Below are 14,857 nucleotides of genomic sequence, written 5' to 3' on the forward strand. Positions count from 1 at the left end.
AAAAGTTGAAATAGCTATTTGATTATACAGAAGATAATCCGTTTCTCTCTGTGCTTTCACAAGCTTTACAAGTGTCTTGATGTATTTGTGAGATATTCATGATCCTGGCAAAGCTGAGCATGAGTGGTTCATACATCTTGTTTAATCCTTAAGGCAGGAGATTTTTTTTTCCCTGTGAAATTTCTTGGAACAATATTTTTGTGCATAAAAATGGCTACCATCAGTTCAGGCTTTTTTGGCTGGCTTCATGGTATAGGTAGTTCCTAATACAAAGAGGCTGAAATGATTGATGGTCTTTTTTTAGCTTCGTACACTTACACAATGATAGGATATGTGATTACGCTGAGGAAAGCCCATTTTTAATTTTGTCCACTATCTGTGAGCTCAGATTTTACTTGGAACTTAATTTTCCTGGGGAAAATGACTTAAGTACTAAATAAGTGAGATTCAGGATCTAGTATCCGAACCAATTTATATTGTATTTTTAAATGTACCGTGGAGCTGTTGAAACACCCCAAATTCTCAAGTGATGTAGGTGTTCTATCATATTCAGTCAATCCTAGCAATGTTTTCCTCCGTTTAGTGAGGCTGTTCTTCACAAGCTTGATGTCAAAAAGCTTGCTAGACTTGCATCTGGCACAGATTAAAAAGTCAGCCAAACCTTTTGGTTTTTTTATACTAATTCACTAAGTTCTATGGGATTCACTAGAAAAAAATCCAAGTGGCCTGATCGCATCTCATGGTTAGTTTGGCAGGGCTGCAACCTGGTCATGACAAGGCTCATTTCATACAAGTGTGAGATTCAGCCAATCTTGGCTCTTTTTTTTAACCCATGAGATTTGGAAGGTGTGTGTAATTCTTTAAATTATTAACTAAGGGTGGTTGCTTAGGTTTGTTCTAGAGGTGTTAAAGAACCTCTTTCTGGGGTATAGGTCCCTTTATTTTATTTTTAGACTTCTTTCTTTTGAAAGGTATCTTATGTTGAATCCATCTGTCATGGAGTCACACTAGTGACTCCATAGTTAAAGTTGGAAGAAATTGCCTTTATTTCCTGTTGCCCATGAGCTCTACCAGTGTTCAACTGTGAAATACGTATCCCAGTGAAAACTCTGCCTACTATCCTGTAAATTGCAAATGTACCTGCTCATTAGAGGTTCACTGGGCTGTCCACCTGTATGGTATAGACCAGAGACCAAAGACCTCATTTCCTTCTACACAAGATTCCACTCCCCCTGCACCCAACTATGGGATGGATAACATCAAAGACTTGAAGCTGCATATAAAGGCAGGAGACGTTTTTCTATATTCATCTTGAAGATGCAGGCCAGAAATTTCCCCTACCATACATCCTCAACAGCTGGCCTGATATTGCCATATACCTGTTATAGGCTAAAAGGGCTAGTACAAAAGATAAGCTGGACAAGGTAATATTTTATTGGACCAACTTCTCTTGGTGAGAGAGACAAGCTTTTGAATGCTTGTCTCTCTCGCAACAGAAGTTGGTCCAATAAAAGATATTATCTCACCCACTTTCTCTCTCTAATATCCGGTGCCCAACATGGCTACAACAACACTGCATAGTACAGAAGAAATCACCGGTCAGAAAAGGACAGTATAGTAGTGATATAGACATGCACATGGAAAACATCAATATCTTCTAAATGGTAACCCATAGGCTTCCCCTAATAATGGAATAAATTAGAGAGCATGTCCCTACCATCCTTTCATTTTGTCACCCTCAGACATTTGTGCTCCTGAAAGCTTCCCCACCTTACAGTGAATGTAATTGAATCCCAGAATATACTGGCATGGCCATCCTGACAGTCATCTTCCCTATAATCTTGGGAAAGCAGGGGTAAATGCTATAAGCTTTCTGTTTTTGTTGTCCAGTTCTCTGTGATACTAAACTGGATCCATTAATCTTCTGTTGCATATTTTAGTGGGTCCATGATAGGGTATACCATAGATGCTTTAAAAATGACATTTTCCATCATGTAACTTCATGCATATATTTGTGGTTATAATTAGCTTTGCCCTTAACTGTCAAATATGATTATAGTTACAGAATTACTAGCATGCAAACAATATGCATAGTCAAGCTGCTTATAGAAACACATCTTGCTTAGGGCCAGCTCTGTTTCAACCATAGCTTAACAAAACTGTTTTGTTTTATATTTATAGGGACCTGATATTTATGTGGAGTAAACTGCAGCTTAAATCTAACCCTTCAAAACAAGTATTTGTTGATCAGTGCTACCAGCTTTTAAGGATAGCTACAAATGTCAGAGTAATTTTCCCTTTCATGAAAGTCATTAAGGATGAAGTAAGTGATATTTTTTTTTTTTTTGCATTACCAATTTGACTTAGTCATTGCTACCTCATTTTCTTGTGTGCAGCAAAGGGGGAAAGAAGGGATAGCTAGACAATATTAATTTCAAATTAAGTCAAGACCCAAAAAACTAGCTAAAAGAACTTCTGGGTACTTCATATGACCCTGAGTTCCCTTGTCCATTGTTGTGGTTCTACAAATGCACTTTTTCCTATTATTTAAATTGTTTTTCTCTCATATTTCTATAGGGTTGGGAGGAGCCCACATAAATAAAAGAGGAAATTGACACAACAGAAATTGCATCATTTACAATAAATAAATGCACAAAGTAAACAAACTAGAAAAAGAAAAATAACTTGGTTTCTAATTTACTGCTGTTCTCGTAATCTTAAGCGTTGTAATGATAGTAACATGCTTTCATGCAGAAATCTGATAAACTGTGTTTGTTCCTTTTGGAGTTCCTTCAGCAACAGCTATAATGGGATACTACAACACAGTACGTGTCAATAGATCAATACAAGTAACTTGTCTGTAGCACACGGAGAGGAGTTAAATGTCCAGTGATCTAAATGATCAAAGCATCTGTAGACTTACAAAAGAAAATGGGAATGAAAAAATTGTAGACTTATATTTCTCATCTAGAAGATGGGTTTGGCTGATTGCTTTAGTATTTTTGTATAAGATCATTTTGCAGTATTTTTGTTGGGTTTTCTTCATTTCAGCTGAGATTCAGTTGTCATTTTGATTAAATAGTATCTTCCATATAATTGCTTTCCGCTTGGATTAAATGTACCACCATTTATTGTTAATGGCTTTCACTGGGCCTCTCATACCTGTCCTGTGTCCGTTGGCATCCTAATTCCAGAAGAGCACATCTGCTAAAGCTTTTTGAAATACTTCCCCAAGCAAGCTGTATATATTTACCATACAGGAGGAGAATAGAGATTTTGAATTGTCTCAAGGCAGGTATTATCAGTTAAATCAGTAGTTGCTAAACTATCATCCATCAACTACAAGTGGGCCTTACAGCACTAGCTGGTGGTCTGCAAACACCTGTCTGTTTACATGGTGCTGTTTTCATAGTTTATATGAAAAGGAGCTAAAAGTACTCTAAATGCTTTTCTAATACTCCTTTGCAATGTAAGCAATTGCTGTTGTTGACAGAAGGATGTTACTTGTTTGCCGGTGGGAGAGCTGATGACCCATGCAGTCTCAAATGAGAGAAAGTGTGATCTGTGAGACAGCCTCTACTAAGATAAGGCCCACCCTATGTACATTTGAGACCCCTTGAATTAAGAAACTGACATGATTAATTGTAGCCTTGTTATTGGCAATATATCTGCTGAAGAATTGAACTGTTTAATGTAATGTTGTATTATTTACCTTTGGCCAAACAAGGTTCTAAGCAGAAGACATGGTAAACTTAGTTGGTTCTCTGCCTTTTTATCTGTAGCCAAGGTATAGATCTATTTCTTTTAACATGAACCTTGAGTTTGTATGATAGTGGCAGTGTCCTGAGGGATTATTAATTCTTTGGCATGGAATCGAGCCTGGATCCTGGAAAAAAGGAAGTACTACAAACTCCACGCGAAAGAGCTAATAGAGTAGACCAATATGCTAAAACACATTGTACTTCAGACACTCATTTGATGACATTTGGTACCAGGTTCAGCTTGTACTTGTCCTATATGCTTTCCCATGTCTCTCAGAAGTTTGTAATAAAGTACAACATTGCACATCCTAATGTGCCAAATAGCTCAAATTCCATATCAAATATCTGACTAACTTTACCGCTGACAGCAGATTTTATAGTAGTAGGAACGTATTAGGTCTTCCTGGCATTCTGAGACTTAGGTGCATGAAGAGTGTAATCATTTTTTTCACTTGAACCAAAGTAAACCTATGTTGTTAACGTTACAGTATAGTTATACACAAGTGAAACAAGTCTGTTAATGTTCACCATGTCTTGACTCTAAGTAAATAGTCCAAAAAATATTCCTGGTGGTTATGTTAATCTGGTACTGCTCTGTTAGTAAGATTTAACTAAACACTCAAGTGCTATTTAGATTTTTAAATGCCCCAAGAAATATGTGAATATGTATGTACTGGTTAATACATAGATATTGAAGATGTATGCAACATATAGCTATAATAAAAACTTGTTCCCAAATTTTTCCTTTATCAAAATATTTTATATCTCAGATAGGAGGCATTTTCAGAAACACATCTTAATTATAAATTTCAGTTAAGGGCCTAGCTTAAATTTCAAGTGATTAGTATTTTTAAGGGTGATAGCTCACCATTTCTGAAATGTCAGGCCATTATGATGTGTCAGTTTGGGCACCCAAAATCACTTATCACCTTTGAAAAGTTACACCCACGTTTGTAGCTTTCATTTTTTATGCAGTACAAGTTAAATGAGTCAAAATGGGGACAGATTTAGAGAGCCCAAGCTTCAGCAAACCTTGACCAAAACACTGCATTATATTCTTCTTTCCCTAGAGTCTGTGAAAGCATATTTAGAATACAGGCGAGTCTCATCTTACGCAGGGGTTCCGTTCCGCGGTTAGCGCGTAAAGCGAAAACCGCGTATAGTCAAAATTACATTGAGTTGAATGGTGGGCGGAATCGCCCGCACTACAGGTACAGTATTAAAATTGTTATTTTTCTTTTTTGTTTTTGTTTTTTGCCGACCGCGTAAAGCTGAAATCGCGCATGTTAAATGTGCGTAAGATGTGACAGACCTGTATGCTCAGTTATATTATGAAATATAGACCAATTAATCAGGATACGGATGGCAGAATAGTGTTTTGCACAATGGTCCTTTGCGTGCAGTTCTCTAAACTTAAACTAAAACATGCCCAAATGGTTATCCTGCTGTCTCTTTAACACAGAAAGTGTGCAGTGCAAAAGTATCGGAAGCTTTGTTGACAGCATTAGATATGCAGCCTGTAGTGCAAGCCAAATGTTATGCTCGGCATAGCTGTAGTTTATTTTATTGCTTTATTTATATATCATTTAATAAAATCTGCTTTTGGAGGACTTTGCAAATTTAAACATTTACATTAACAACTGAGATGCCTTCTGAATTCTACTTACCTTTGAAATATTTTAATACAAAGTTGTTATATGTTGAAATTCAAGTATTGTTTTAGAACTGAATTTTTGTTTGTTGCTCTTGCTTTATTTTGCATTCAAATGTGCCTCTGTCGCAAGCCAACAATAAAAGCAGGGCATGATGTATAATTAATCTTAATTTCTTTTCTGCAGGTTGGAGAAGATGGTTTGCAGATTTGTGTTGAAATATGTGGCTGTGCTCTGCAGTTGGACCTTCGTGATGATCCAATTATGAAATGTCTCATATATAAAACGATTGCTCATTTTTTGCCAAATGACTTGGAGATACTCAGAATTTGTGCGCTTTCTATCTTTTTTCTTGAGCGCACCTTAGAATCATATTACACTGTTGAACATCTATATAAATGTGCAGATGAAGAGTATAATGAGCACACTAGTTCTGTTCAGAACCGTGTACGTTTTGAGTTGCTTCCAATTTTGAAGAAAGGTTTGTTTTTTGATCCTGAGTTTTGGAATTTTTTGATGATCAAGCAGAATTGTTTATCACTGTTGGGGGATAAAGCATCTGTTGGCTTAGGTGAAAGTACACTGGAAAAATCTGTTGCTAATACAGAGAAGCCGATGGAACGTCAGGCTTTGAGTGAAGAAGTTGTCTCTTTAACAGATCTAAGTAATGGGGAGCTTGACCCCGAAGACCCCTCTGAAGACCAATCTAAAGGTCACGCCAGAAAGAACCATGTAGCTCTTGCAGCATCTAAAATAGATCATAATGTACCAAGACACCGTTGTGCGTTATGCAACAGGGAATTTCTTGGCGGTCACATTGTGAGGCATGCACAGGCTCACCAGAAAAAGGGCAGTTTTTCATGTGTAATATGCTGTCGGAAATTCAGGCAGAGAGGAATCATGCTGAAGCACTTAAGGAATCATGTCAAGAAAATACAAAGACAGCATCTTGCTGCTACCCATCATGATGATCAGGAAACCCCTGCTTTAAATGAAGTAAATTGCTCTGATGCATCCGTCTCTTTTGAAAATGGGAATTCTAACAGTTCTAAAGATAATGAATCAGAGGCTGCAATAGTTCCAAGTATTGATATGGAAGTACAAAACCACGACCAGGACTTGGATGTGGCTGAAAATCATGTAAGCCAACAGGATAATGTTATTGAAAATGGCAGTTGTGACAGCTGTGTAAATAATACTCCTGAACCTTTAACTACAGAGAGTTTGCCTGAGGGTGGCGGTAGCCCGAGTCAGGAGTCTCCTATACTTCATAAAGTAAATGGAACTTTGTGCTCTCAAAAGGATCTGGATGTTATGGATCAAGAAGGTAACTTCAAGTGCCCTGCCAACAGTTGCATTAGAGTGTTTAAAAAGATAAGATTTCTCAATAAACATGCAAGAAAAGCTCACCCAACTGATCTGAAGGTGCAGCAGCATATAATGAAGTGGAATAAAGGAAAATGTCGGTTCTGTCAGAGAAAGTTTGCAGATTCTCAGCATTTCATAGACCACCTGAAGCGACACGTATATCCAAATGTTTACTTTTGTTTACATTTTAACTGTAATCAGAGATTTAAGCTGTCCACTGAGCTTGCAGAGCATACGAAAAGTCACAGTGTTTTTAAGGCTCAGTGCAATTTTGCAGAGTGCTGCGAGCTTTTTGAAGAGCTTCCTTTGCTGTATGAACATGAGGCTCAGCATTATTTAAACAAAACAGAGTGTTCTGAAGTAAATGAAAAAAATTCGTCAGATACTCTATCAGAGTCACTTTGTGGTTTTCAAGAAAAAGATGCATCTAGTAGCGAAAAAGAAGCTGTAGATTTACCAGTTCCAACTTGGAAGGCAAGGAAAGACTCTACAGAACCAAAGACATATATCCAGAGTATTGAGAAGAAAGCATACAATGTAATTCAGAATGGGAGTGAAAATTCATCTGATGTTACTGCTACAGTTTTAAGCTTGATAGACCAAAAGATGCCTATAGTACAGCCAAAAACTGAAAACTGTAATGTTCGTGACCAACTGGTCAATGGGCACATTGAACTGGAGCAGACTTGTTCAGCTTCATCGGATGCAGCTTTGGACAGAGTGGCAGATGAAACAAGGACAGAAAATGGGTCAATACCAGTTTTACAGAACTGCAATGATATACCACAAAACAATACTGCTGCAGTCTCTCAGTCACCTTCCAAACCAAATCAGACAACCGAAAACACTTCATATGGCTTAATTGTGACAAAACCATATGTTAGACCGTTGCCTCCAAGTTACCTTGATGAACGATACATTAGCATGCCAAAACGTAGAAAAACTGTAACTGATAAAATAGATGCCCATTCTGAGCAAGATAAAGCTTGTAGCAAATCAGCAGAAAGATTTAGATGTGGGAACTGTCTGACCACCTACTGTAACTCAGAAGCACTTGAGGCTCACCTTGCACAAAAGAAATGTCAGACACTCTTTGGATTTGATTCAGATGATGAAAGTAAGTCTTACAATGCTTCTATATGCAGACGTTTAGAGATAGAAACTAAGAGAGAAATGGTCCTTGGAAACAGGCTTCAAGGCAGAACAGATTTAAAAAAAGACAAATAGAGCACATAACCAATTCCAGTGTACTCGAACCTGTACTAGATGTACTAGTATTGAGTGGTAATGACCTGAATAAAAAACAAGTATTTTAATAAACCGGAAGATAAACTCAGTCAAACTAAGTGTTTAGGAAAAGAAATGAGAGTTGAAAATCAGCAGACAGCTTTGATGAGAGCGCATTCAGACAAGACAGACTTGGGTAGTTTAATTTATGCATTTTCTACTTGCATGTTCAAAACTAGGCATGTTGACAGACTCAAGCAAAATTCCAATTTAAAGCACTATTTGCATGGGAACAAAATGAAACCTAACAAACTTAATCTGTTTTACAGGTGCCTGATTAAATGTTGTGGGAGGATGTATCAATTGAGGAGTGGTGTGAGAAAACACTACATGAAGAAGCATCAGTTTGCTGTTTCCCAGATGGCCTTAATCATAAAGCAGACTCAAATGACTAAAGAAAAATGTGACCTTGATAAAAGACAAAGCACATTTTCTAGATAGAACTCACAGAGGAATAGTAGGAGCTGTGCAGGTTTTGAGTCCAGAAAGGTTGCTACAAACTCCCCAAAGTACCAGTTACCCAGAAAGCCCCATGAATTCCCAGTGTATGATCAAAGAACAGCAGCAGAGTGTCTGGCATGAGCGCTTAAGAAAAATAAAACACTCAGCTGAGCAGGCAGAGAAGAGAAGTGGCTGTTGCCTTAGAGAAAGAAACACCACTGTAACCTGTGCCACTGGATTAAAAAGTTGTAATAAGAGAAGCCCTTCCTATCCATGCAAGTTGAAAGGGTGTCGCTCCACATTATTAAAAAGATTTAATTTAAAGAGACATTACATTTATTTTCAGCGTATGTATAAAAATCTGATAGAGGGAAACGGACATTCTTTTTTCAGCGTTTGTGTCTTTAACGAAAAATCACGGAGGTCATTTAATAAACTTGTGTTCAGAATCCAAAATGAAGAATGTAGAGAAAAGTCTGAGATGGACAGTGTGTACCAATGGCCAAAAAGTTAAAGTACAGCATATACAATGAAAATTGTATCAACAGTCTGATATTAGATGTGTCAGCTATACAAGACACAATTCAGGTGCACTTAAAAGCCCACTTAATATATGGCAAAACTACACATACTGACTTTTTGGAAATGTTAAATAAAAAGTCCATTACAGGCACAGAGATTTAACACAAGTAATATGTGTACAGCAGCTGCTGGTACTAACACGTACAGATTGAGGCTAAAAAATAAATGTATGTGCGGCATGAATAAAGATGAATTTGAGCTGGCATATAGCGCTAAAATAATATCCAAATATAAAGGTCCTTCAATTCTTAGTATGACTGATGGACAGAATTTAATAGAGACGCTTTTCTATGAAAAATGTGAGTTAAATGAAGATAGAACAACAGAAGACAAAGCAAAGAATGTCAGTTAGCAAAAATAGATCAGGAAAAAACTTCTATACCCACTCAGCATCCTGCAGTAATACAGCACTAAGTTTTGATTTACCAAGTAATGCTCTGTCATGTAAAGGAGGAATTCTGGGAAAATGTTAACAGGTCAACCTTAAAACACAATACAGCCAGCAGTAGCAGTCTCTCTGAAAAAAAGTGGTGGTCCTTATCAGAAACGAATGAAAGAGCTCAGCAATGTAAATCAAAGTGTTTAAGTACTTTGGCCAGCAAAAGATTGCTGGTAAAGTGACATCCAGAATTAGTCTGTAAGGATGGAAAGTTTCAATATGTCACCTGTATGTAACAGACCTAAAGAGACACAAAACAAAAAGGCATTCCTGAGTTTTACTAATGAGGGTATTCTGCTTCAAAAAATAAAAAATTCTTTGCCAAAAAATTATTTCTGCACACAATATATTAAAATTCTGCAAATTTTATTCGTGAAATAAATGTGGAGGCTCCTACGTGGCATTGGAGAGCACAGGCACTGGCTGCACGGAGGTGGTAGATCACTGTGCAGCTCCCCCTCCACCCCGCGCTACGGACTCGGCGATGAGGCTGCACCCACCCCTAACACAGCGCAAGGACAGGGCCTGCCCTAGAAACAGCCCAGAGTCCTGCCCGTCCATGCCAGGTGCACCAGGTGTGGGCAGGCAGACTCAGCAAGGCAGGATCCAAGTGTGGAGGGGCTTAGTGTGGGGGGGATCCAGGTTTGGGTTGAGAGATTTCTGTGTGGGGCGATTTGAGTGCGGGCAGCTCAGTGGGGGATCTGCATGCGGGAGAGATCTGGATGCATAGGGGCTTCTTGGGGGGGGTCTGGGTGCAACGGTAATGGGATTCTGCAGGGGGGTACAGGTAAAGGTGGTTGGGGCTCAGTGGAGGGGGGGTCTCAGTGTGGGGGGGAATAGAGCTCACCAGGGGGGTTTTGGTGGGGGATGCTTAGTGGGGGGGTCCAGATGCTGGGGGAGTGGAGCTCAGTGGGGTAGGGATCCAGGTACAGCTGGTTGGGGCTCGGTAGGGTGGGAATTCAGGTGTTGGTGGTTTGTCGAGGTTTTCCAGGTGCAGAGGGAGTGGGTTCTGGGTGGGTTGGAGGTGAGGCTCGGCGGGAGGGTCTGGGCATGAGGGGGTCTGGATGCAAAGGAGTTGTGCGGATTGGGGAGCAGCACCTCCTGCACAGTTAACCCTCCCCCCTGCAGCTGAGGAGCGATGGGCACAGGAAGCATGGAGGAGAGAGTTTTCAGAGCATCCTACAGCCAGGGGAGAAATTGGGGTGGGTCTGACACAGCCCCAGATGCCATGCAGGGGAAGAGGAAGTCCTGTCCTGTCCCCAGCCCAGCTGGGACTAGCAGCTGAACCTGGCACAGGGTAGGTGCCACCAGCTGGGTTTTCCCCAGTCCCAGCTCCTGCCCCCCCAGTGATTTACTTCTCTGCTAGCTGCCCTGGGCACCCGAAACATATTGTTAGGCAGGGTCTCCTGGTTGCTCTTGTTGCTTCCCTGTCAAATCATTTTTTCTGCAGGGAAGCAAATAAATCTGCAGGGGACATAAATTCTGCGCATGCAGAGAGGCGCAGAATTCCCCCAGGAGTAGAGTTTTCATCAAAGGAGAATATTGCAAGTGCTCAGATTTTCAACTGCAATGAAAAATTACCCACTAACAATGCTACCTTGTTTTGTAGATCATACAAACTGTATGTTTATTTCGGACCCTGCTTGGTGCTTGAAGCTAGAAGGTTGGGTACATTCAGAGAGCCAGAAGCTATCGTTGATTAAAAACAGTGGGCATGAGTCAAATTTTCACAGTAATCTAGGACAACACAGAAGGGCTTTCTCAGCTAAATTAGTTTGCTCGTTGAATGATTCATCACAATGTGTGTACAGTATAGTAAGGCAGTCAGCTTACTTACTCAACAGATTATGTAAGAATTGGTACTAGTTAAAAATATGGATACAGGATCTGTTCATTGTAGCAACAACTCACATTTGGAAATGCAGAAAGGTTTCATTGTAAAGTAGGCTGTTAAATATTTCTGGCACTTAAAACACTATAGTTGAAAAATGACTCTGCTAGTAATCCTCTGTAAAATCAAATAGATGTTCATATAACTTCTCCCTCCTTTTCCCCTCACTTAGGGAAAAAAAGAATGCTAACTCAGATTCTTACTACTTGAATCCTAGAAAATGGTTCTCTAACTTGGATTTGGCCAAAAGTAAAAGGGTATAAAATTATGATCACAGGTATGTGTGCATTACATTAATACCAATGTCTGGGGCGCTTCTAGAAAGATCTGCATGACATTTGAGGCACCAAAGAACACATTTTTTGTTTTATATTTACAAGATAAAGTGCATCATGTGTATAAAATTTATTAGCTTTTTAAATAAATGAAATTAAGGGAACAAGTCAGTCAAATGCATTTCCATACTTCCACTTATCTACTGTAAAGTTTTTACCCAACTAACTTTTAAGAACCTGGTTATCTTCTTTAGAATATTCCCAGGCTCCCCTTTGTATTTTAGCTTCAGTTTTAGTCTAGTTAAATTGCTTAAATACATCTGGAAAAAATAAAGGTTATTTTAGAGTATTAAGTTATAAAAACTTGAAAACTTGGTCAGTAGATATCAAAAAAATTATGTATTAAATCTTTAAGTACTTAATCTTTGATGCTTTTTTGCTGGTACTAAAGCGCCAAGTGTTGCTTCAAAAACATGATTGGGATTTGTATTTTCTTGGTTTAAAGTGTGTAGCTTATGTGCATCTATGTACATGCATATAACTGTGACCATAATTTTTCTACCTGTTAAACTCATTTTTTGTTTAAAGATGCTTGTGTTGCACACAACCGTCTGTTTATATCACATGTTCAGTATATATAATTTTGAAAAATCTAGTTTTTTATTTCACTTAGGTGAACACTTAAAGGAGTAAGTGGCAGGTAACATTTTGAAGTACAGATTTTAGTTCAAAAGACATGTAGTTGTCCCTTCTGTAAAATGTTACCTGTTGGCATACTCAGTTGAAGTATTAAGTAACTATAATTTGAAAATAATGTGTGGGATTATTATACACGCTTTATAGGATTCAGAGACATGTAAGACACCATCCTTAATTGAGTTGGCAATTTTTAGAGTTTAAAAAAGTTCCAAATCTAGGATTTGTTTTTTTTCCAAGACTAAGTGTCATATTGTGTAATTTAAAATACACTTACTCCAACATTGATGTATGGTTTTGATCCAGCAAAGAATGTGTGTAACTTTAAGCATGCAAATAGTCCCATTGAAGTTAATGGCAGTATTGATGTGCTTAAAGTTATTCATGCACCGAAGTGCTTTGCTGGATCAAGGTCTGTGTGCTTTTTGTGCAGATTATCATATTTTAATCATCTTCCTCCAAGTGGACTTAACTTGGTTTGACTTGGCGGTTAGTTTTCTAGAGCTCATCTGTTACTACTTGAACCCACTCCATTATAAAGGTCATGTAAATTCTAATTTTCAAAAGTTGCTGCTTGATAGGCACCCTCCACAAATAATTGTGCTAAGTAGGTTGAAAATGGTCATATCTGTGGGGAAAGGTTACTGGTACTTGGGTTATTTAGCCATATTCATTAAAAAAAAAACTATAAATTGTATAGTTTGGATAATTTATAACATTAAATTTGTGATTTTAATATCACAGTGAAGGTTCAGCTGTACTCATTTACTTTTATTGTTTAACATCAGTGGTATTGATGAAAGACTTAAAGGGGTAGTAGTGTTATTTTTTTTAATTTATTTGGTACTGTATAACACCTTTCTGACTAAATGCAGTGTATGCATTTTGGGACTCTGTTAATTTGTAAAAGCTATTAAAGGTTCAGCAAGAAAGGAAATTAGTGCTTCCTTGTTGAATGTTAAATTATTTTACTTTTCATTTATATAAGAGTACAAATTAAAACTGAGCCGTCAAACTGCAATAAATCAACAGTAGTGTTTCATTTTAAAAACCTTTTTGTACTGTACATAGATTTGTTCAATAAAACATTGTCTTTGTTGTTAATATAAAGTGAGCTTGTGATCTCTTCGGGAATGTGCCTGATAAAATTATTTGACCACAGTATCTACCATTACTTGGCACGCAGTATGATACTATATAGTATAGCATCCATACAAAACTAAATCAGCACTCCTCAATCTGTCTATGGCAGTGGTTCTAACTTTGGCTGGGGACCCCAAAGTGGGTTGTGACCCCCTTTGAATGGAGTCGTCAGGGCTGGTTTAGACTTGCTGGGGCCCAGGGCTGAACCCTGAACCACACTGCCCAGGGCCGAAGCCAAAGCCCGAGGGCCTCAGCCCTGGGTGGCTGGGCTCAGGTTGCAGGCCCCCTGCCTGGGGCTGAAGCCCTTGAGCTTCAGCTTTGCTCCCCGCCCAGAGCGGTGAAGCTCAGCCTTTGGTCCCCCTCCTGGGATCATGAAGTAATTTTTGTTAGGGGGTCGCGGTGCAATGAGGTTTGAGAACCCCCTGGTCTATGGGATGGTGCTTATATCAGCATAGCTTTGTGTCTCAGGGGTGTGAAAAATCTACACCCCTGAGAGGTAATTATGCTAACCTAACCCCCAGTGTAGACTTGCTAAATCAATGGAAGAATTCTTCTGTCGACCTCACTACAACCTCTTGGGGAGGCAGATTAACTCCAGCGCCCGGTAGTGAGTGTCTACATTGAAGCACTTATATATGCAAACACAAGACATGGATTAGAATATATTGTGCAAGTACAAACAAAACTTGTGGCATATAGAAGTGAAAAGTGGTGATAAGGAGAATGTGTTGCGGCTTTTAGTTTGGTTTTTACAAATCGTATACCTCTCAGATTACCTGTGTAATATCCTGCCTGAGTGCATAGAGTTGAATCAAAAGGTTGTTAAAGGAACCTAATAGGAAAGACAAAATAATGACACATGGATAAGAATCCTTGAGGAAAAACATGGGGAAAGGGTTTATTGGAGAGTGCCAATTATTTGGCTCCATCCAGAATAGAATGGTTTGGTTCTCCCATGGCTAAGCCTAGGATCAAAGGATCCAAAACCTTGAAGATTCCTTTGGGAAGTGTATGTGTGGTGGGTGGGGCAGGACTTGGCTGCTCAGTGAGTCAGTGAGAGCTGACGAGCATGCAGAGCATCACACACACGCATGCTTCTTCCAGTTAGATATGGACGTAGCTGGTCTAGATGAAACATATCAAAGTTTACAATGAAAGATTAAGGTTTAGGTAAAGGGAATCATGCATGTAGACGTTTGCTTTAACCTTTTGCTCTGCATGCTATGTTGTTTAGGTGAAGAAAGAATGCTTGGTTTTAAAGAAGCTGTTTTTTGTCATTTTAATCAACCACAGTCACAGGATTCTGAAGAAAAAAGCTTACA

At 38.8% G+C, this 14,857-nt stretch overlaps 1 protein-coding gene across 1 annotated transcript in view; it reads left to right on the forward strand.

Annotated features, from left to right (window-relative positions):
• ZNF654 (zinc finger protein 654) overlaps window positions 1-8,733 on the forward strand; it is a 59,502-nt gene extending 50,769 nt beyond the window's left edge. Inside the window, exons 7-9 of the mRNA XM_024208620.3 lie at window positions 2,182-2,323; window positions 5,600-7,898; window positions 8,338-8,733. Of these exons, the coding sequence (XP_024064388.2) occupies window positions 2,182-2,323; window positions 5,600-7,898; window positions 8,338-8,345 (2,449 nt within the window). The 3' untranslated portion in view covers window positions 8,346-8,733. The remainder of the gene's footprint in view (window positions 1-2,181; window positions 2,324-5,599; window positions 7,899-8,337) is intronic.
• The last annotated feature ends 6,124 nt before the right edge of the window (window positions 8,734-14,857 follow it).

Source organism: Terrapene carolina, unplaced genomic scaffold, assembly GCF_002925995.2.
Source record: "Terrapene carolina triunguis isolate 2854851 unplaced genomic scaffold, T_m_triunguis-2.0 Scaffold558, whole genome shotgun sequence".
NCBI lineage: Eukaryota > Metazoa > Chordata > Testudines > Emydidae > Terrapene > Terrapene triunguis.